Raw genomic sequence first — 22,822 nt, 5'->3', positions numbered from 1 at the left:
TTCCACTGAAATTGCTTACTTGTTGCTGGGTTTCAGTTTCTGTTTTCCACCCACAAAAACTTAGGATTCATTTCCCTGGGAGTGACATTGAGGGATTATTTCTGTGGAGTTCACTTCAGTTATGGCATTGATCCTTGGCAATTCATTGCACATTGCAGTATTAATGTTTGGGATCAGCTGGTGGCCTGAATAGAAAGCAGCCCTTTCTGGGGCTCACCACTGAGACAGAAGGTGGTGGTTCCCTCTGTCCTTTACCTGCTCTGCAGACATTTCTTTTGCAGTGCATTTTCCTGAAGGATTTTCTGTCCCTGGCTTCCTCGGGACACTCACTCAGAGGCAGCGGACGGCCCCAGCGAAGCTGCTGTGTCTCGTTCCCAGAGCTCAGAGCAGCCTGAGCCTTCCCTGGATCTCAGCCCATCAGAGGAAGTAGTTTCCCCTCTGAGCTGCCAGCAGTCAGGCTTTCCCAGTTTCCACTTCTTCCTCGTACTTCCCCAATTTGTACTTTTTCACTGCCAAGCTCTCTTGGCAGCTCGAGGTGAAGTGCTGTTGAAACACTCTCAGTTGTTACAGGCCCATGGAGTGGTTCGGTTTTGCCTCTGTCACAATTTCACAGCAGAAAAGTTTCAATCATTTTCGGGGTGTTCTTGACCCCTGCAGCTGGTGCTTCCTGCCATGCAGGGACATCAGAACAGGCCACAGGGATTTCTCTAATAACAGCCAGGGAGGTGCCACAGCACAAGCAATGTGAATGGTGAAAAGCTGCTGGAACAAGGAGAGCAGATAAACTGCTCATAAATGGCAACAAGCTCTCCTGGTTTTTCTATTTTTACCTAGACTATTTGATGGGGGGTTGTTAATTTTTTATTATTATTAATATTTGGAGATGGAAGTTTTCATTATTATAAATCACTGATTAAGTCCAATAACTTTCAAGCTTGTATCTATCTTTTTAATATACTGAACTTTCATATTTGTCGGTTTTGGCTACTGTGCTTTAAAAACATGCAACACATCAAATCAGTCTTTTAGAATAATTGGGTATTTGGGCTTATTCAGGTTGAAAATTTGATTTCTAACACCATTAACTAAAGAATATGGTGCGTAGTTCACCACGTAGATCATTATGTGGTCAGAAGTGCTTTGTTTTCCTAATGAATCCATCATAGCAAAGAGACCTGTAGAGTTCCTAAACAGAAAGGTAAAATTCTAAACTCAGTCACCATTTCTGAAGTACTTCAGTGAGTTATGCCCTTTTGCAAATGTTACCCATAATGACATCCAGATTCTCCATCTGGTGTTATCCCATATAGCTTTCTGGATGTTGAATATTCACCCTTTTTATAATTTCAAATTCATCTGGTGTCATAAACAGTAGAAAACTGTGGGCTGTAATCATCCCATTCTACACTTCTGGAAGGTTTTATTTCACTTTAGTTAGTGGCTGAAATCATACCATTCTCTTTTTCTTTTTTTTTCTTTTTTTTTTCTTTTTTTTTTTTTTAATTTATTTTTTTTTATTTTATTTTTGATGGCATTCTTGGGACACTGATAGACATCATCAGAGTCTTTGAAGAAAATTGCTGTTACTTAACATGGTTTTCTGTGCCAGGTATTCCTCTAGCTCCCTTTCTTGAAAAAAAAAAACCTGTTGCAACATCAGAAACAGACTGAGTTTTGCTATAAAGATAATATTTCTCTGCCTTGTGGGGTTTTTGAGTCTCAGTCTCACAATTGCATGGAAGTGTAGAGTGTTCTGCAGCTCATTTGTTAAAGTATAATGCTGATGCTAACTGGCAGTGCAAGAGTATTTTCATCCTGGGAATATTTCACCCTTTTCACCTTTTCCTGTGTTGGTATGGATTTGTGCAAATGTGATGAGTGCCAGCTGAAGAACTGGTCAAGTGGGATGCTCTAATTGCATTTCCTCAGACTTTGCATTTCCACCACTTTTATCTTTCTACATTGCTGTGCTGTTTCATTCACTTGAATTAAATGATGAGTCCTAAAGTGAATTTTTATTAATTAAAAGGGCCATAAAATAATGGATCTGAAGAATAGCAGGAATGGGAGTAAAGTTCATCTGCTCTGAATTTTGACACCCACAAGAAACCTGGGCAGGTCTCAAGTCCTCCAAGGGAAGGAAATGCTAGGAAGCACTTCAAATAACCCATTTTTTGTGCCTCCTCTGCAAGAAGACCAACACAGAACTCACAGAGATTCCTGTAGGACCTATGGCACATATTTTGATTAAAAATTAGACTGAGTGTGAGGGGTTTAAATGGTGTCAGCAGAACTGGCCTGAACCCCTCTAATGAAAGAGACAGGCATTACATTTCTGAATTAAAGGATGAATCAAGATTAACTCTTCTTACAGGTGTGAAGCTTTCTTGTGATGCATGTGAAAACAAATATGGGATACCCTCCAAATTGCTGCACCTAATTTTTGTCTGTGAAATGGATCTCTATAGGAGAATAATTCTTGTGGTTTAGATTAGCTGCCAAAGAAGACTCTTAAATGTCCCTTTACAACAAAAAAGTGAATTATCTTGGCTACTTCTGTATCACTAAATGAATATAGTACCACTAGATTGCAGTACATTCAAGTTTTTCAATAAACCCCACTAAGTCTTGTGCAAGGACTCTTTGGAGTCTGAACCTGCCCCCGGAGTGTGAATGAGGCCCAGTGTGTGTCCTCAGAGAATTTCCTGTCTTTTAACATGGGTGGACAGGAAGCACAGCTCTTTGTTCAAACAGGGTTTTAATCCTGTCCAAGGAACAAAGGAAGAGAAAAAAAATGCATTAGTTTAATTAATTAAAAAAAATACATTAGTTCTATTAGAAAATATTCTTCAGCTCCCAGGGAAAAGGAAACATTGAGAATAGGAGGAAGGGAGTAGAGTAGGCATCAGAGAATGAGGATATGGGCAGTTTGTAGGTGGTGTTGAGGAGAGGAGTTCTTGGAGAGATGCAGGAGAGAGATGGAAATTGGGAGGCAAATTTTGATGTTCCATTGCCTGGCAATATGAAGCAGTGCCAAGATGCAGGTACAGGCTGTTCCAAGGTAGCTTCAATTACCCCAAACTGGTGAATCTAGAGTTTAAATGAGATTTATGAGTTGTATTGTGTGTCTTCAAATCAGAAGGAATAATCCTTTTACTGTTGCATTCATTACAGATAGACGTATATCTTTATATACATATTTAATAACAAAAAACAAGGAAAATTGTTAAAGTTAAGACTAAATGTTCTCCATTTGCATTTCATTAATTCAGGAATTTTAGCTTTTGGAGAAACTAAAATTTTAAAAGAGAAATTCAGACTGTAATCTTGGTGTTAAGTTAAAGCCAACCCTCTTATAAAGACTGAGAATTGACATTCCAGTAACCACTCATCTGCAGAGACAAGAAATGAACTTTACCTTGCAAGTGCTCAGATTAAATTATTTTATTTTATAAGAATTACTGTGAGAATTTGCACAAAAGACTCTTGCATGTATTGAGGTCGTTCCTCACAGACAGAGGTTTGTAGTACAGAAATGTTTTATTTGTTCTCATCTGAGAACAGATGATGGCCATTTCTGTTGCATTCCTTTAGCATGGAGCAGCTCCGTGTTTTGATCAGTCAGTTATCCCTACTAAGATTTTAAATCTATTAAAATTTGAAGTGTAAGTAAGGGAGAGGTCGGTTGTATTGTCAAGAAGAAAGACAGGTTGTATTTCATCTGTGATTTTGCCTGTGAAAACGAGCTAAAGCTAGGTATAAATTCAACTTTTGCTTTTTAATGCTGTATGAGCAAAATTAAGTTTCTGATGCTCATTGTCTGCTTCACCTACAAACTGTTTGAAGGAGCTTTTACTCCCCAAAAAAAGAAAAGAAACTCAGGAAAGTGTCAACTGCCTTTGCTGCTAATCCATGGAAAAATGGGCAGCATTGCTTTATCAGCAAAGCAAAAAGCAAGGCTAGGATGTGGAAGTGTAAAATGGCACATGGAAAACTGATCCTCAGAGGTCAGAGCTGCAGTTTGCAAGCAGCGCTGCAGGTGCAACCGTGGCAAGAGCTGTGCTGCAGCCTGGCTGGTACATTGGACAGCTCTGGCAGTGCCCTGGTGTGCCCCTGGCTCTGCAAAGATCCCGATCAAGGCTGTTCTCCTTGGCTTGTGAAGAGAAACATTCCCTGCTTCCCTGAGCAGGCCGAGCCATCACCCCAGCTCCCAGCTGATGGGAAATGACAAGGTGTGAGAGGGCAGGGAAGTGTTTTGTGATTAGGGGTGGAACCTGCCTGGCACCGGTGCGTGCAGGGACACAGTGCTGTCAGTCCCCTGGGAACAGCAGAGGGACAAAGCCAGAGGAATCTTAAAGCAGTGCTTATGACTTGAAAAAATCACATGATAGACAGGTCATGTCTTTTATTACAGAGAGGAAAAATCTCCTCCTGTTGATCTTCCCCACTTGCCTTTATCCTGGGAGCATGTGCCTGTGGTTTTAAGGATTTTTTGCAGACTCACTAAACTCTGCTTTCTCCAGGCACATGCTCCCAGACACTGGGTTTGATTGTGTCCTTGTTCTCAGTCATTTCCAAATTGGAACTCTTTGAAATTCCAGCTACTTGGCTGTGGGACTTCGGGCACGCTTTTTTTCCCCTTTTGGCTTACTCTTCATTACAGCCCTAAAAGCACACCCAAACTTGTGGTCAAGGGAGCAGTTCTGAGCAGAGCTGGCATCAGGCATGACAGCTCTGGAGGAGTTGTCACTGGAGTCAGGGATCTGGGAAGAGCTGTTTGTCTTCAGGATGATTAACAGGGTGGTGCCATGGACTGCATGGCCAAGCAAACGTTTTGTATACCATAATTTTTTTTTGCCCCTATGACTTAATTTAGCCATTCCATGGGGCACTTTAAAATAAAGAATTCCCCATTGTGCCATTATGGAAACAGAGTTTCTCTTGGCCTTTGCCCAGTGTTATACCAAGGCATCACTTTTAAGGACATATATTGTAGCTATTGCCTAGAAAAAGCAGTTCAGCCATAATAGGTTGCTTGTGTACACTTTCAGCAAATCTTTAAATATTTATACTTTCTAATTTATGGTGTGTGCTCCCTTCCTTAAATAAAGAGCTATCCTGAATATTATCCATCTAACTCTTCCAAAAACACAAACCGGCACACTAACCGAAACAAAACTCTTCAATTGTATTGCTGTTCTTAGTTTACCCCAGTTCCATACTATTTAAGAGATTTTTTTTCCACAAAATCCCTTTTTGTGATTGTTCAGTGCAGGATAAGCAGTTGCAGACTCCTGTTGGAAGGATCTAAAGAGAAGCAAGGATGAGTTTTACTAAATTTCTCTCTTTCCTTTGGAAGACAGACTTGCCCCCAAAAGGAACTTTTTCTTCAAAGTATTGTTAACATAACAGTAGCAACCTGTGTTTTCTATGAAAGATTGAAAGATGATTAATTTTTAAGTTGAACCAAAGAGGGAAAAAAAACCACCCAAAATGGTAGATTTGACAGCAGAAGGATCAGGGGATGTAACTTCTTATGAAGCATCTGTTTACTTTGTTCTCGTTTAAGGAGACTCTCTTCACTTAAGTTTGTTTTTTGTGGCATCTTGCTTATAAACTGCAGAACAAACAGTTTCCCAGAACAGCACAGTGTCACAGACGCCTTGGCCCCTTTCCATACAACAGCAAATGAAGCAGACACTTTGCCCCCTGCACAGACTTTCAAGTGCAAAAGCAATCAGACCCAGCAGAGGAGGGGGTGTTCTCTGCTGAGCAGCCCAGGAGAGCCTCTTTGATTCACTCAGGGCTGGGTTCTGTTTGTGAGGCCACTGCTCAGTCCCCATGGGCTCAAGGCACTGAAAGTTTTAATGCAGTAAAATGTTATGTGTCCCAGCAATAGCACTGTTCCTGCATGAAGGTCAGGTTGTCTCTGCTGCTTTGGGCAGGCTCTGTCTCTGCAAAGCTGGGGGAGCTTCACTGTGGGGTGAGGGCAAAAGGGACCTGAAATGTGTAACAGGGTCGCTGGCCAAACTGGGCTCCAGACTGGTGCCTGCAAGTGAAGATGGTCTGTACAAAAAGGGAGATGTGGAACAGGAGCTGTGGAATCAGGTCCTCTGGATGGACACAGTGACAGTTTCCACTTGTGCCATGAGGATCAGCTTTTCCCAGAGTCTGAGGCCAATGTACTGCTCAGGACAAAGCCACTTGACACAGTACTCTTAATATTATATTAAACTTTACACAAATACTTCATACAAGTTACTGTTCTATGGATAGTAAAAGCTACAATTTATGCATAAAGGCTTGGCTTATAATCTATGTTTGAGCTTCCTTTGATCTAAAAGGAAGATATTTCTCTGATTTTTCTTTTTAAAAAGTGGTGCTTGTTATTTTTCCAGAACTGTTGTGCTTTCCTCAATAATGACATAAACTCTGTTTTTTGCTACTTCCTTTGGATTATTTTCTCTCTCCAAACTGAATTTATGGCAAAGAAACAGAACTTCAGGACATACTGCTTTCCCATGTAGATCTTTTCTATAAGGCATAAAAGAGATACAAACTCATGAGCTTCTTTTTTCTGTTTGATTGTTTTGATTATAAAATATTTCTGTTTTCTCTTCCATCCACAACTGGAATATCCTTCCTAGTCATCTTCCCAGTCCTGGGAACTTCTTGCTGAAGATAACGCCACATATGGCCCACAGATAATGTAATGATATATCCTGATTGTAGCCCTGCAAATCTTTATTCAGTAATAAAATATTTGGTTTGCTGATAAATTTTTATTTTAGGCAACATCCTGCCAATTATTTTCACTTACTCTGCCACCTATAATCACCTCATTAGCAGTGTCTACACTATGATACAACTGCTTCTCCCTGTGTTTGTCCTTCCCTTCTCATTTTCCCCAAATAAGCAGTATTAATATATGATGGGATGGTTTCCAACCAGGATCTGTCACCTCCTCCTCAGTGTAAAATATAATGTCAGACTTGTTTCTCTGCAGGCTTTTTGGGTTCTGTGTTCTCATGGCCTGAAGGATTTGTGTTTTAACAAGCATTCTGTTTTAATTTAGGAGAGTTACTGAGTTGTGTGTGCCCACATTCACACACCACTGAACTCTCTGGTGGTGAGCTTTTACTAGAGGAGCTGCTGAACCCTTGAGACTTTTAGCAGTTCCACTTCATTTATTGGTGCCAAGCCCTTGAAAAATCTGTCAAAAGCTGAGGAGATTCAAAATGGGATTGGAGACCACTTCAGAAATTGAATGTTTTCAGCACTGAAGTTTCTTTGAGACTTTGACAGGTACTAAAACTTTATTAAAACTTGAACTGCAGGACTTAGGCCAGTGCTTGAGAGATCAGGACCAGGAAGGTGTGCTCAAAGGTGGGAATTGTTTTATCTGTCTGCTCTAGAACTCTTTTTCCTTTGGACAGCCCCTGGTACCAGCCAAGGGCAGAGGCAGAGCACGGGTCTGAGCCAGCCTGGCAGTCATGGCACTGCTAAAGCCCTGAGCAATTTGGGGAATCTGGCCTACAGTGATGACCAGATGTCACTTCCATTATTCTCACATACCTTCACACTGGAGTTCATTATTGCAGAAATTCTCTGGTCCTGCTGATCCTGTAAATAGATCTGTGACTTTGAGCAGGGACAGAGAGTTTCCCCATGACCTTCCACGGATTTGATTGGGAGCCCTACATGAGTTTTGTCTATATCGTGTCTCTATTCTCCTTCTCTGAGCAGACACGTGACTGTTGTCACTATTTCTTTATGTGGTGCCAGCAGGAGGGTGCCTGGCTCTTCATTAGCTGTCCATATGTATACCAATAAGTTGTAATTACTTCTGAGAATGCCTTTAGGAAGCAAGGAAGTGACACTTACACATTCATAGGCCCTGTTTCCGAAGGAAGTGGGAGGCATCATGCGACTGCCCTGCTGGAGCAGATGTGGCTGGGATGCAAAATGTACATGCCACATGTGGGCCAGCTCTGAAAGAAAATTACAATTTTAATCAAAGTCTCTGTACATTTCCCAAGTAGGCAGCAGATTGTTGGGGGTGTAAGTAGGTCACACGTTGTGTTGAGCGATTGTGCTTTGTCCTTTGCCATCTGGCATCATGAATCAACGTCAGCTGGATGCAAACAGAGCTCGGCAAAGGTGACCTTGGCAGCAGGAGTCCCTGGGCAGGGACTGCAGGACGCTCACCTGCAGTCACAGCAATCCTCGTAGGGAAAACCCAAAAGGAAGAGGGATGCAGGTCTGGGAGCCCTTATGGCCAGCACTGCCACTTTGGGAGTCAGCAGTTTGTCAGTGCAGCCCATGGAGTTCGATTGCTTTCATCTCACTGTGGATACTCACATCTCAGTGAATGGCCAAGGATCCACTGGAGCTCAGAGCAGGTGTAAATGAAATGGAGGATGCCAAAAAAACCCTGGTCATTATGGCCAGTTGTTTCTAGAAAGAGAGATTCCAGGTATTTATTACCCTAGGATATGTTTTTGAGGAAACCTAGCTATTGAAGCAGTCTGCTTTTAAAGGTCTCTGAAGCTTAACCTAGTAAATAGAATAGGTATAGATAGAAGGTATAGATACAAATAGAAGGCATTTGTAGCTCAGTTGAAAAGACACTGTGACGACAAATTTAGCTGTGAGTTTTAAATGTGTGGGTCTGAAAAAAAAAATCAATAGACAATTCCAAAAAGGAAAATTATGTGTGATAAAACTTCCTTGTGGTGCTTCCAACTCAAACCAGTACAGTGTTTTTTGTGTATTGAAGGCTTTTGCTGTATCTAACTTGCATTTTGCTGCCTTACTTTAGGTGTCAATGTTTGAAATCTTTGGCTTAAGCATCCTTCAGAGTGAATTATCCACATGACACAATTAGAATCCAGTTCTGATGGTTCCCAGTCCTGTTTTGAAACCACTAATCCCAGAAAGGAGTTTTGTGGTCTACTCAAGTTTTCCTAGTTGACTGCATTAACAATGAAGTCAGAGTTTCCCCTGTATGGAAAACAAGAAAGGGGAAAGGCAGATTTATGGATTCCCAGGTTCCTTGCTGTCTGCAAAATGGATTTAACACACACCAAACCTACAGCAGAGAGGTTCCCTCGTACCTCATGCTGAACAGAAGCAGCGTTTTTCCTCTGACACAAGGAAGTGCTGTGGAGCATGGAAGCCATCAGGTTTGCTCAGCTGCCTTCCCAAGCTGTGACTCATGTGGTTAAAAACACCACTACAAAATCAGAATACAGTGCTGCTGTCTGCACACAAGCACACTTATTTAAAACGTGTGTGCACTAATTGTCTTCAAAATCCAGAGCAAATTGGTTTCTCTAGTTACAGCTAGGCCCTACTGGAGTTTACAGCTTCTTTTGTCGTTATTTTTATTATTATTAACATTATTATTTCTGAAAGCATTTTATGGGAACATAGAAATTACTCTTTTTGCACAGCAAATACATCAAAGCACATTTATCTGTTTCTCCAGTACTAAAGCAGGGAAAGTGCTCCTTAAAAGTGTGTGTGGAGCTGTTCTAAGATGGTCAGGATGTGAGCAGGAGGTAGCCAGGTGTTTATATCTGCCAAATATATGGGAAATATATTGCCATGTATTCTCAATATATGAGAAAAAATGGTATTTTTAGTACTGAAACTGCTAAGAAGTACATTATCTAAATTAGTGTGTCTCAGAGAAAGTTTGCCATAACTCATGGCATATGTCCACGATATATGGAGCAAGTAGAACATCTAATTTTGCTTTAAGCTTATTTTATTTTATTTTACATAACTATTATAAATTGATCTGTGACTCCAGGCTGCCTTGGGTATATCTAGATTTGTGATCAGTGCACAGTGTAAGTTATTTTTAGATGTGAAATGCTCTTGCATCCACAAAGAGTGTGGTTATTCACTGCCATTAATGCACCGGGGAAATAAGTAATTTCAGGGCTTTAAAGTGGTTTGCAACCATCTTCTTTGGCTTTATTGGATTTAAATATTTTCCCAGTTCTCATGAACCATTCAGTGGGGTGAGTCTGTTTCTAATTGATCACCCAGTCAGACATGACAATGAGATCTTCAGGTTCCAATTCCTGTGTCTGGTTGAAGTTCAAGGACAGAATTTGGAAGCCTTACACAAACTTCATTAAGGGGACTCAAGACAAAATCGTGGTCCCTGCTGAAACTGTGAATTCTTTCTGAAGTTCTCAGTCTGAATGGCACAGGCTGGAATTGATGCAGCAGCAGGCATTTCCTAGGATGTTATTGGATTCTTGCAGAAATCCATGGAGTTGGATCATGGTGGGGACTCTTGGTGCAGCTTCATATTCAGAGCAGAGCTCAAAACTCACTAAAGCCCATAGCTGAAGTGCAGACTTCCATGTGAGCACTGTCTAACAGGAGCCAAGGGGAGCAGAATTCCCTAATAATGTTACAGACTTAGGGAACAAATGTCATTGTTTCAAAACCAGGCAGGAAATGAGCAGAGGTTCAGAATGCCAGACAAGGTCTGTAACACCTGGAGAGGGAAGATGGGGAGCATTTCTCATACTACTTGTGTAGGTGTATTCTCAGTCATTTCCCAGAATCTATTCATTCTGGGGGGTTTACATAACGCCATTTACAAACCAATTCAGTCTTTTACTTTTAATTAGGAAAGTTAATTGGAAAATGTCCTTAGAAATTAGGTTTCTCCCTTGACGTGTGTAAATAAATAAGTTATGTTGGAAAACAAGATGAAGATAAACAAAGGGCTGTTTCAAGCCAGCAGAAAAAAGGAGCAGCTTATTTCTCTGAACAACAAAACTACATTTTATCATCTAAATAACAATGCATTAATATTTATATTTATCATTATTAATTTGATTGCATTCTTTGAATAAGAAATGCAGATAGAATAAGTATTATTGCAAATATTTGCTTGCCTTCATATCACTTCCCATGATTTCTGCATGTTGTCAGTGGTTTGGGCTGCTGAGCAGCTTGGAAGTGACCCCAGCTGGGGCAGCTCCCAAGAGCCTGGGGGAAGTTGTCACTAAACAGCTTCAGACTTCCAGCCCTTCTCCAGCAGGGCTCCGGTTTGCCCTAGGGGGAGGGAACTGCACCTGTCACTTCATAATTCCCTTTTTGACAGTATCTGCACTGCTGGTTTTATCAGCTTGCCAGGCAGGTTGAACTGCTGGAATGAATGAGACTGAAGGGAACCAAAATGTTGCTTTTTGGTCAGAAGTGAGCAGCAATCTGTGGGGTCTGGTTCTGTGATCCTCAGAGAACTGTGTCCCAAGGGAGCTGGTCCAACACTCACCTCAGCTTTCTGCCCTTCCCTCCCCTGCAGTGAGATAAGTAACCCAAACTTTCTTCCTTATTTGTAGTCCTGCCTGATAATGTAAGTTCCACTTGGCAGCAGATTACATCCATGCACTTAATTAATTTAAGCTACAGCAGCTAACAAGCAGATGCAGAATTTGCTCAGCCATGCCTGCAAGAATGGAATCATCCTGGGGAGAGGAGGGTTGCTAAGGATGCTGCCTGCTTTAGCTACACTGCTTTAAGTCATCCATGAATTTGAACTGAAGTCCTCCATCTGTAAAAAATCTGGGCCCTGAGTCAATTTGAAATACAAGAGCGTTTCAGCCTCCTTGTATTTTTCCAGGTATTAGTAGGACTCCATCTCTTCAAGAAATGATAATGTTCATGAATTTGCAGGAGCTTAGTGCAGGAACAGAGACCCTAAAACCCTTGGCTGGTTCTGCAGGGGCCTCTCACAAACAGACAGTCCTTGCCCAGTTGTTTCTTAAACACAGTTTCCAACCAAAAGAATTATAGAAGTATTCGAGCAGGAATTAGGCACTTGTACAAAGAAAGACAACTTGAAGTACTTCTCACTTATTAAAAGTAGTGAATATATATTCAACACAATTATTTAATTAATTATACACCTATTCTATTTTTTGCCATGCTGTTACTATTACCAAGCACTGTTAAAAAAAATCTACCTAAGAAATTAATAAAAGACTGACTGGGAAAGCTGTTTGAATAAGTGTTTTTGGAGTGTTAAAGAAAATGCTAGTAACAAAGTCAGGCACCAATAACTGCTTTTGAATGTTATCTCTAGACCAGATCTTCCAGAATGACCTTTGGCATCTTACAAAAAACTGAAAAACAAAGGATAACAGTAACAAAAATTAGTGCTATTTTTCATAGCTATTTAATGGTCGGAGCTCTAAACTGTCCACACGTGCACTGCTCAGGCAACTAACTTATCTGGAGGTGTGAAATTAAACTGTAAAGGAGGTGTATCTCTGTCTCACTGTGGATTTGGTGCCAATAAAGAAGCATTTGTTGGCACCTGGCTAGCCAAAGCTCTGGAGGTCTGCAGGGTTCCTTCCTAGAGAGCTTTTACCTTTCCATGTCACTTTTGCCATGGTGTCCTAAACTTAGAGTTCAGGGTGGAAATTCAGTCCAGGCTGCTGTGATTGATTAAATCACCCAAGATGAGCCCGAGCAGGTTTTAGGCTTTTGATGTGGGAATGAGGCAAAGATTTTTGGAGGAAAAAAAAAAGAAGGGTTGATTTATTAATAGGCACTTTCCTGCTGTAAGTGCATCTTCTGTCAGTTTATGTGGATTAGGGAGATGGGGATGGCACAACCCTTCTCTGTACCCTCTGGAAGTTTGGTATCATCACAGTGGAGCCCAGGAGGTGCTGCTTTCCTGGGAACTCAGCAGTTCAGGCAGTTTCAAGTCTCAGGGTTGTGAATGCTCTGGGCAATGCACTGAAAGAATTGGGTGGGATCATCCTTAATTCAGGACCACTCCAATATTTTCATTTGTCATGGCTGTTGCCAAGCTTGTGTGCTTTCCTGGCTGAACTGTATTCCAGAAGAGAAAGAATTGACCTGTTTATGCCCAGCACAATCGGTTGAAAACATTTTTGTATGGACCTGACAAGAGAAGTGTGGGTGGATAAGGTTAAGCCCAGATGGCACTGCAGATATCCCCTTGGCACACAGCTGGAGTATTATTCTCTCCAAGGCCGGAAAGGGCTGCAGTTGAGGCAGAAAGGCTCAGCTGTAATGTGCCAAGGGAGACTCCAGTCTGTGTGCTCTTGGTACCTCAGGCTGGGGAGAAAAGCACAGCTGAGCCATTCTGCACTCCATAACCTTGAGAAGACAAATCTCAGTGCTTGCCTCCTGGTTTCCCTCCACACCTGACCTCCCTCTGCCTGATTTGTCATGCCTGAGAGTAGCTGCTCTTATAAACCTTGGAATGAGGTGGTAAATCTAGATCTAATGCCCCAGCTGAGTCAATAGCACACTGGGTTGGAGCTAATTTTTCAGGCTTATATGCTGTTTAGAACAGGAAATCCGTGATTTTAATTAGCAATAAATAGGAAATAGTCTGCTGAGAATTGATCTTAAACAGGTACTGCTGTACTAAATTAGTTCAAAATAAGCAGGATTTTCCATTCAGCAAATTTATGTTAAGACATCTTGAGTTTATTAGCAGCAGCTCTATTATCTGGCTGAGGCTAACTTTGGTTTCAGAAATGAAGCTGAAAATCTGTTCTTAGACACAAACAAATGAGCTTATCATAAAGTACAGAGCATCAGGACAGAGGGGATTTCCCCCATGTAGTCATTTGAAGAACTAATTGTCATATGTATTCTGTCTTAGCTAGTAAATGGAACTAATAACAATTCATAAAAAAATCAACATTTTTTGTTTGTTAATTCACAGTCAGTTAATGTTTAATGAAGATGGCATTTTCTTGATGTGTTTGTGAAGAAGATCCTTTCATCTGACACTTCATTAGGGAAAGAATTTGGATTTTGAATGTTCCTATGAAATAAATCTCCTTTTACTGCAGAGAAGACTGTGCAATCTGCTCTATTTAATACAGAGACGGCCCTAAAATTGCCTAAGCTATCATGCTTGTCTGTAAGACAAGACCATGCTGTTGCTTTCAACTGCTAATAGTATTAAAATCTGAACCTGTAACTTGTATTTCATGCAGTCTTGCAGATGGGAGAGTTGAGACCTTGGCAGTTAAATGAGTTGAGTAAAGTTGCAAAGGAAATCAGTTTGTGGGATAAGTAAACTATTTCATTTGTACAAGGTGCTGAATCAGTGGGATGTCCATTCTCAGCCTGGTGCTTATCTCAGTTTCTCAGGCAGTTGTACATAATCCTTCCAGAGATGTTACTGGAATCTCTTTGTGTAGGTACTGGTGTGATTTAGAACAACATTTTGGGATAGGATGAGCATTTTCTTTAATTTGCAGTCTTCCCATTTTGAGTATCATTTCCAGAAAGGCAATTTCTGAGACAAGGGGCTTCTGGAGAGGGTCCAGTGGAGGCCACAAAGATGATAAGGGGTCTGTTTTGAGGAGAGACTGGGTGTGTTTAGTCTGGAGAAAAGAAGACTGAGAGGAGATCATGTGAATCCACATAAATATCTCAAAGAGGTGCCAAGGAAGGTGCCAGACTCTTTTCAGCAGTGCCAGTGACAGGATGAGGCGCAATGGCCATGAACTGAAACACAGGAGGTTCCACCTTAACATGAGGAAGAAGTTCTTTACATTGATGGTGGCAGAGCACTGGAACAGGTGCCCAGTGGGGCCATGGAGTCTCCCTCTCTGGAGGCATCCCAAACCCTCCTGGACACGTTCCTGTGTTACCTGCCCCAGGTGCCCCTGCCTGGGCAGGGTGTTGGACTGCATGATCTCCTGAGGTCCCTTCTAACGCCAACCATTCTGTGATTGTGTCTCACCATCAAGATCAGAGCACCCGGCCCTTTAGCTGCCCTGAGTTCATTTCCTTTCACAGTCTGTATTCCCACTGTACACCTGAAAGCACTGAAAGGCAGTGGAGCATTGCCTGAACTGGGGCAATGGATGCTTTCACTGGAAAGCTTCCAGGCTTTCCTCCCTGGCACCTGTTTGCTCTGAGGACAGAGGAGAGGGGGAGCCATGGCAGGACACGGCTGCAGGCTCTGTCCTTGCAGAAATAACTGGGTTAGCTCATGCTTAGCTCAGCCATCAGGCAAGCAGCTCCAGCTTTGGGTACTGGGTTCTTTATTTTAAATTGATGCACTGTGTGGACAGAAGGCTGGATTTAAGGTGGGGCTAAGCTGATTTCTCTTTATTTTATGGTTCACCTCAGAGGACAGAGGTCCTCCCTGGTCCTTGATATGTTTTTGTACATAAACATATATAAATGTCTTTCAACACTCAAAGTTTAAAGGCTGAGGGAGAATGCAGCACTGCTTACCCTGAAATATTGAGAGCCTTCATCTGTACCAAAGGCATATTGGAATGTGTGCTCTAGGCATTCCGATGCTGGCCAAGGGGAGAGGTGTCCTCAGAATCCTGCAGGAAGTCTGAGACAGCTGAGTGCTGTCCTGTGATGAAGCAGCTTTGGGGAACACTGAGGGTTTCCTGCACAGCAGCCTTGGCCCTCAGGCCTTACAGTAACCAGGCCATTACAGGACAACAGAAAGATTTCATTATAAGGGAGCAGTCAGCAGTTCTAAAGATCTCGGTGGCCGTGTCACCACAGTCAGAGAGAGAACTCTTGACTTCACTTGTTTTAGTGCTTACTGAATTATAACAATTTTTTTTTTTCTGCCTAGTGAAAATACAAAATGCTTCTATGGTGCCTTTCTTTCTTCAGCCTGCTCCCAGTGGTAATCTAAGTGCCTTTGATTCCTTCATTCCCCTTAGTTGACCACATTGGAATGCCTGCTTTCAAAACTGCCCTAAAATATTCCCTTGCCAACCTGCTGTACTGGATAAGCTGTAGAAATATTGGCTCCCCTCACATTCTTTCAATTTTTAAAGTGATTTTTACTCCTTTGTGATGAGTAGCTGATTCACAGGGGTTGCTGAGCTACCTCTCAGACTAGGGCAATGTGCCAAATGCATGCATGGGATGGGGAGCGAACTTTTGTTGTGCTCTGACTGGTATCAATAGCAAAATTCAGACTGACTTCAGTGGAGTAAACCTGTGTCCTAAATGAGTAAACTTTTGAGACTTCCAATTCATGTCCTGCAATGAGATATTCACAAAAATCTGGTGGCCTCATAACCACAGGGCATTAACTCTTCCTGCTGGACTAGAGGAACATGAACTCTGGGTAAGAGTCCCAGATTGGACTTTCTCTGTCTAACATACATTGTATTAATGGAAATACATTTCCAAGAAAAAAAGTCCATTCTCTTGATATCTGTCTAGCTTACAAGCTAGAAAATGTTATGACACAAATGGTAAAGGTGATAAATGTTTTGTACAGACAGAATTTCAGTGATGCTCTGCTTGGACCTTGTATTGAGGTTTGGGAGTTTTGTTTTGGGCTAAAAGATGCATATTCTGACATAATCTTCTGGCATTTATAGACCTGCTGTATAATTGCAGTGGATTTTTTTTTTTTTTTTTAAGGTTATATCTAAAGTAGTCAATATGAAGCAGGAAGGGGAATGTTCTTTGCCCAGGATGAGAAACAGGAGTGCATCTGAAGACTGTTCCTGCTGCAGCTGGGTTCTGTGTGTGTAACTGAAGTGTGGAATTGCACAGGGGTGGGTTCCACATATGCTGCTGTTAAACCAGACATTTTCACTGACACGCAGTAGAAGTAATGTGAACATTTTTTTTTTAATTGTTTCACTGAGTGAGATCAAAGCCAGGACCAAGCTCTTCCTCCTGCATTTCTTCCTCTGCCTACTATACAGTCAGTCTTGGATCAATTGATAGGCAAACCTAGATCTGTGCTGTCTCTGTGATAGAGATGTGAAGGATCTTTTCTGGTCCAGGGAGGATGAGAATATAACTGGGCTTCACAGCTTGCAAAACATGAATATAAGTTGCTGTCTTAAATGTTTTATGCTGTTTCTGTGTTGCCATGAGGTAGATTTTGTCCTAAGTGTCTGTTTGTGCCAACCTGCTGTGGATGACACCCATGGGAAAGCACATCCCCTGCCCCTGGCTTTTCTGTTTTCTTGGTTTGGCAATTCATCTTCTATTAGTAGAAAAAGAGCCTAAAGCACATCTGACACATTATATTGAAGATGAACTCCACACACACAACGCAGCTGGAAACAAAGTTTGAAAAGGAGTCATGGGTTAGGAATTTAGGCCAGGGCTGCTTCTATAAAGAGCAAGAAAGTTTTTCTTGGTCCATTGGAGAGAATGTGCTGTTTTCCAGGGGGCTTGGGCTTTCCTCCAGCTTAGTGGTCAGGGAGCACTGCTTACTTTCTTTCAGCTGGTCAGAGTTTCAGAAGAGGTGCCCCCAGAGAGGAAGTGTCCTTTAGTCAGCTGGACTCTTGCGGAGAGCAGCAGAGTGCAGAAAAAGGAGAAGGCACTAGGCAGGAATGTTTCATTTCTAAAAATCTTAGGTCACTTTGATTGTACCATTGCTTAAAATGTTTCCATTTCCCCTCAAACTGCTCTTACAAATCTTCCCTGCTCTCTTCAGCGTAGTGGCTTTGTGCTGCTGTGGTCTCAGAAAACCCTGCAAATATCTGCCAAAGGCAGGGCCAGCAGCAGCACATGTGAGTCTATGAACAGCTGAGAGGTGTGGGAATTATTGAGGGAACTAAACTGTGTGCTGTGAGGCAGCTCTTGTGGACAAGCACTGTTTCCTTTTTCTTCTCCCTGAGACACATTTCTTCATTGTGGTTGTAAAGGTTCATTAATGGATAATTGTGAAGAACAGTCCCATTAACAAGAGCTGACTGGAGGTGTTAGATCAGCACAATTTATTGTGGGGCCTGACAAGATTCTATGTGCCAGCAAGAAGAGAAATCCTGACTCATTATGGCAGTAGTTCTTTACAGTAATGGCACAATAACTGAGAACACAACCCAGCTTTTCAGGACAGCTTAGAAACCAGAAATATAAAGTGCAGCTTTTTTTGGTGGCCCTTTGCACAGGTGAGGACACATCCAGGACTGTCAGATAAACCAGATTATATTCAGCTTCAATAATTTAAAAGCTTAAACATTTACTGGATTGATTTCTGGACTTTCTGGTGTCTCCAGAATGCTTCTGGGAAAGCAGCATTAGGTAGGCAGTGATTATGAATAGCAGATAGTGTTTTAACACTTCCTCTTGTCATCAGTGTTCCTCTACAGTCTGGTTTCTATGTGTGTCTTCCTTAAAATGTTGTCTCAGCACTAACAAAAGCAACAGATATATGGATGCTTTATGATTTGGGAAAGTATATGTATTTTCTGTGTTTTATTACCTCTGTGTTAGAGATTTCACCAAGAACTGCTTAATGCAGTGTCTGTACAAACACAAAGATTCAGCTCATGCCGCAATCAAGAAGTTACTCTGGCATTTTCAAAACCAGGCAATTTTGCAACTACAGTCATGACCATCAGAATAGAAAAGAGCTTGAAAAATTCAGTGTTTGTTTTAATCCCTGTGTTTCTCTCTGACTTTCTCTTTCTTACACTGCAAAGTCATGCCTGGAGCTCCCAAACTAGCTGTGGTAAATATCTGATCAATGTCTGCTGCACTGCCGTCTCTTGGATCAGTGGTGCAAGTGCACAGACTATATTGTTAAAAGCTCAGTAAAAATAGAGGTTTTGAGTGGTGCATACCCTATTCACAGCTAAATGGTTATATTTGGTAACCCTGTGATTTCCTCTGCCTGTGGAATTCATGCTACCCAGATATCTCTTATATTTGTTACTTTCCATGGACTGTGTTTTGATAAATAATCAAGGGGAAAATTCCTCAGTTTGCTTAAGTAGAGGGGGGGTTTGTTACCATTTTTGAATGTTGATTTTTGTTGAAATGTTTACTTTTTCCTGATGTTTATCCTGCAGGTAGGTAAAGTCTGGATATTGGCAAATGTGTGCCTCCTTTGCACACTCAAATGCTGGTGTGTGAGCACAACACACAAAGTAAACAGACTTTATCCCAAAGCAAAATGTGCTCTTTAACAGGGTGGCTGGCTAAAAACGGTGCCAAAAGAATGGAAAAGTATTCATGTTGCACAAACTAAGAAATTTAGCAAGAGGATGCTTAGCAGTGTTTTACAAGACTGGTTTTAAGGGAATTTTTAATCAAATCTTAACCTGCTTTCAGTTGCTACAAACCTCACTGAAGTAACTAGGCCAACATCCCCAGCAACAAAATGTTTTTGTGCTGCAAACTTACATGTAATTTAGTAAAAATTGCCAATTTTCTGTGAGTTGCTTTATCTGATTTGTCTGTCAGTGGGAGCACAGAACCAGTGAAGTACATAGATCAAAGGGACAGAAAAATGAAGTGCATCAGGAGGAGTGATAAGGAACTGTGCAAAACAAAGTAGCTTTCTTATTTCACTTTACATTTCACCTTCTTTACTGCTACAAACTGTCACCTTCTGCTTCCTCAGCTAATATTTTAGGTTCATTTTGCATGTCAAGATGGTGCAAGCTGCCGCAGCCAGTGGCAGCCATTTCCTGAGCATCCTATGCCCCACATGTATCTCCTAACACCCTTTGTGTCAGTGTTAATGCCATAGCTTTACAGCCCACTGCTGCCACAGTGAGAAAGACTGCAAGGAGAAAATAAAACAGAATTCATTTCATTCATTTGCTGCGAATCAACATAAGAAGGTGGCATAGGTTCTCTCACACAGCATTTCAATCAAATCCAGCCAGTTGTTAGCTAATGGTATTTTCTGCCTGCATTGTGACTCAGTTAGAAGGGATTTATGAATCTGCATGGAAGTAAAATGAGGACACAGTGCTCAGACATATTGTTCTGCTTCTTCACCCATTACCAAGGAAGTGACTCAATAATTGTATTCAGTTTAAGAAAATGCTTTGAGAGGAAATGTTTTGTAACAAATATTAAAAGTACTACCTTGGTTTCTAAGCTATTTCATCTTTACATTTTAAATGAGAAGCTTTATTTTGTGTTATTGCTTGTTTGTATTTCTTTTTAAAAGTTTCCATCTTCAGTTTCATTTATAACAAACCTGACACCTAAGACAAAGCACAGGTTACCTCAGTGAGCTTATATGCAACTGTTCCATGGCTGGCTGTCACCTGCATGTCACCTGTGTGTGACAGGGGATGCCACTGCAGCTCTGGCTCCTGGACAATGCAGATACAAAACTGTCCAGAGTACATGATAAAGTATATGATGTGGGAAGTGTCAAGATTTTGGTGGCACCAACCCTGTCATGACAGAGCTGTGATTTAACTTCTTCAAACAGAACCAAGTTCAGTGATAGATTCATGTAATCGCTACCATATGGAGCAGTAAATCACTTATTGCTGAAATAATGCTGATTTTAGAGTACGACAAGACAGTTACCACAAAAATTTAACTTAACAGAGAAGGGAACATGCTGCAGCCACTTGAAAATGGCAGGGCAGTGCTGTTTAAGGACTGCACTTAGCAATAACCAAAAAGTCACCAATTTTTTTCACTTCCTGCCTATAATTTCATAGCCATCTTCTAGTAAGTTCAAGAACTAAGGAACAAACTTGTGTCTTTTTGGTTGCTGCTGGATTACCTTCAGGACTTCTCTGCTCCAGACCTTGGATCTCTCCAAGAGAGAGAGTTTGAGTTCAGGGTGCTCAGAGTGGTGTGGGATGCAGTGAGTCTGCTCCAAGCAGCTTGGAGCACACCAGAGGCTTCGGGACAATCTGACAATCCTGGAGCACACCAGGGGCTTTAGGACAATCTGACAGTCCTGCTGCTCCTTGAGCTGCCAAACCCAAGGTTCAGCTCCAGAGACACACAGCAGCTCGAGATGAAGGTAAGGGAGCAGTGGTAACAGCTCCATGAGCAGTGTGTCTCACACATTTCCTGCAAGACTGACTCCAGGTCGTGCTGGAGCAGGACCACTCCTGTAAGCACCTGGGGATGTCCTTGGGGTTTTCCATGCAAAGTGCCCTAAGTTCATGGCATTAGGCATGATCACAGTCTAAGGCCAGGGGTATCTCTTCCAGCACATACTTCAGGCGCATGGCTGATGATCATTTTTCCCTTCAGACACACTTCCTTCCCTCTCCCAGAGAAAAAGTGATTCTTCTTGCAACCTGCGTAAGCTGCAACTTCAACTAAAGCTGGATCTCCCTCATAACACAGTTGGAACATTGTCCTCTTATAGCATGGAGTGACAGGTTGTGATAAATAGACTGTTTTTCTGACTAATGTGTACCTAGTCAAATATTAATGAGCCGGCACACAGAAGCATGAAGTAAACTTTTGTTTTTCATTAAGTGCATAGATTAAAGAGATGTTGCTTTACTGTAATGCACAGAATTATGTCATTTCAGCTTAGAGTAATTGTTAATCACCTCAAATTGAAATGATCCTTGGTTTTGTTTTAAAGAGCATAGAAGAACAAGAAGTAGAGGAAAAACAGAAGTAGAAATGGAATATGAGACTATAGTGAAAGTGAGTGAAAAATTCCCCTTTTTATCCAGTAATGCTGATGTTGTTTCCATTTTACGTGTCAAAAACAAGTCAGGATCATCCACAATTAACTGCCTGGTGGTTTTTCTGAAATCTTTGAGCAATTCCAGCCCTGATTATTACCTGCTAGCTGCATAACATGAGCTGCCACTGACCATTACATCCCTTTGAGGCCACGCAAGCGATTTGTGCTTTCTTCGGGTCATACCCCACCCCATCGTCTCCCTGCCGTTTTATTTATTGCTGCTTCTGCCCCACCTCAGTGCAGCCATCAGGGGCTCCGTGTAACAGCATGATTGTCCCAGCTTTCTTGGCACAGCCCTTTGGGTCATGGGAATATCCTCTGTTCTCTGCTCACAGTAGCTGCAGTACTGTCAGATCAGAACACCAGGCACTGTGCAATTTCTCTCTGAAGAGGTAAAGGAGATTGATTGATTAATGTGGGGGTAGGAACTGAGAGCATTTGAATGTAGAAGTGGGAGGTGGGGAAAGGTGTTGAAGTAGGAATTCTGGGTACCTCTGAAGATTAAGCTCACCAAGTAGATAAATTAAGGATTTGTCTTCTGGGACACCAGAGTATGGGATAAAGATGGGATTAACCAGGGCATCACAGCAGAAGGAAGAATTGGGGTACAAAGAGAAAGAACTGATGAATGGGGATCAGTAAAACAGGATTAGTGAAGCTTAAAGGGGAAGACTAAAAGGTAAGAGGGTGAATTGTTCAGGGAGAAGGAAGAGAACAGAAGACAATTGAGGAAGGGCAGGCAAAGCCTGGAAGGAAGATGAACATAGATTAAAGTAAGGGAGTTTTCTTCATTGCTTTATGGAAGGGCTAATGATGACAAGATGGGGATGGAATGAAGTATATTTCAGGTGTGTTCATCAGGAGACATGATTATATATAAGCAAACTTCCTGCATCCCCCTGCAAATACAGCCTGCCAGGAGGGCTAGGCTTTCACTTCAAGGGGGTAGCAATCAGCCACAACTTTGTCACTAAATCAGGGAATCCCACTTGCTTTGTATCTATTTCACTCCTACTGCTTTCTCCTGGCTTGCTTTGATATGCTTTGCTTGTTTGGGGAGAGAACTGCCATGGTTCTCAGTGAGGGCTGTATTTGTTCTCTCAGCCTGTCTGGGGGTGTTGGGTTTTTAAATACTGATCACATCCTTCCCTATGGACATGTACTGGCAAGGAAGAGGGAGCCAGCTCTGGGAGTTTAATCTGTGCCTTGCACAACACAGATTGAGTCCTGTGCTTTGCAGAAAGGCAAGTGCTAAGTTTGATTTATGAAGTAACTGTAAATTTGATTTATCAGGCTTTTCTTTCTGTGAATCACCTGCCTCTGCTCACACAGACCCCAACATATTCCTCATGTGTTGATTCACATCATTACAGT

The 22,822-nt window shown here is 41.8% G+C and overlaps 1 protein-coding gene across 5 annotated transcripts in view; it reads left to right on the top strand.

Moving 5' to 3' along the window:
• The window catches only part of PLCB1 (phospholipase C beta 1), a 354,560-nt gene that overhangs the window by 312,260 nt on the left and 19,478 nt on the right, over nt 1-22,822 (top strand). The window contains exon 32 of one of the 5 annotated variants that reach the window (XM_053972201.1): nt 21,341-21,405. The exons of the other annotated variants lie outside the window; for them this stretch is intronic. Within the exon in view, the coding sequence (XP_053828176.1) occupies nt 21,341-21,379 (39 nt within the window). The 3' untranslated portion in view covers nt 21,380-21,405. The remainder of the gene's footprint in view (nt 1-21,340; nt 21,406-22,822) is intronic. 5 annotated transcript variants of the gene reach the window in all.

Source organism: Vidua macroura, chromosome 3 (assembly GCF_024509145.1).
Source record: "Vidua macroura isolate BioBank_ID:100142 chromosome 3, ASM2450914v1, whole genome shotgun sequence".
NCBI lineage: Eukaryota > Metazoa > Chordata > Aves > Passeriformes > Viduidae > Vidua > Vidua macroura.
The sequence above is the reverse complement of the archived record's forward strand: the minus strand, read 5'-3'. Positions and strand labels throughout refer to the sequence as shown.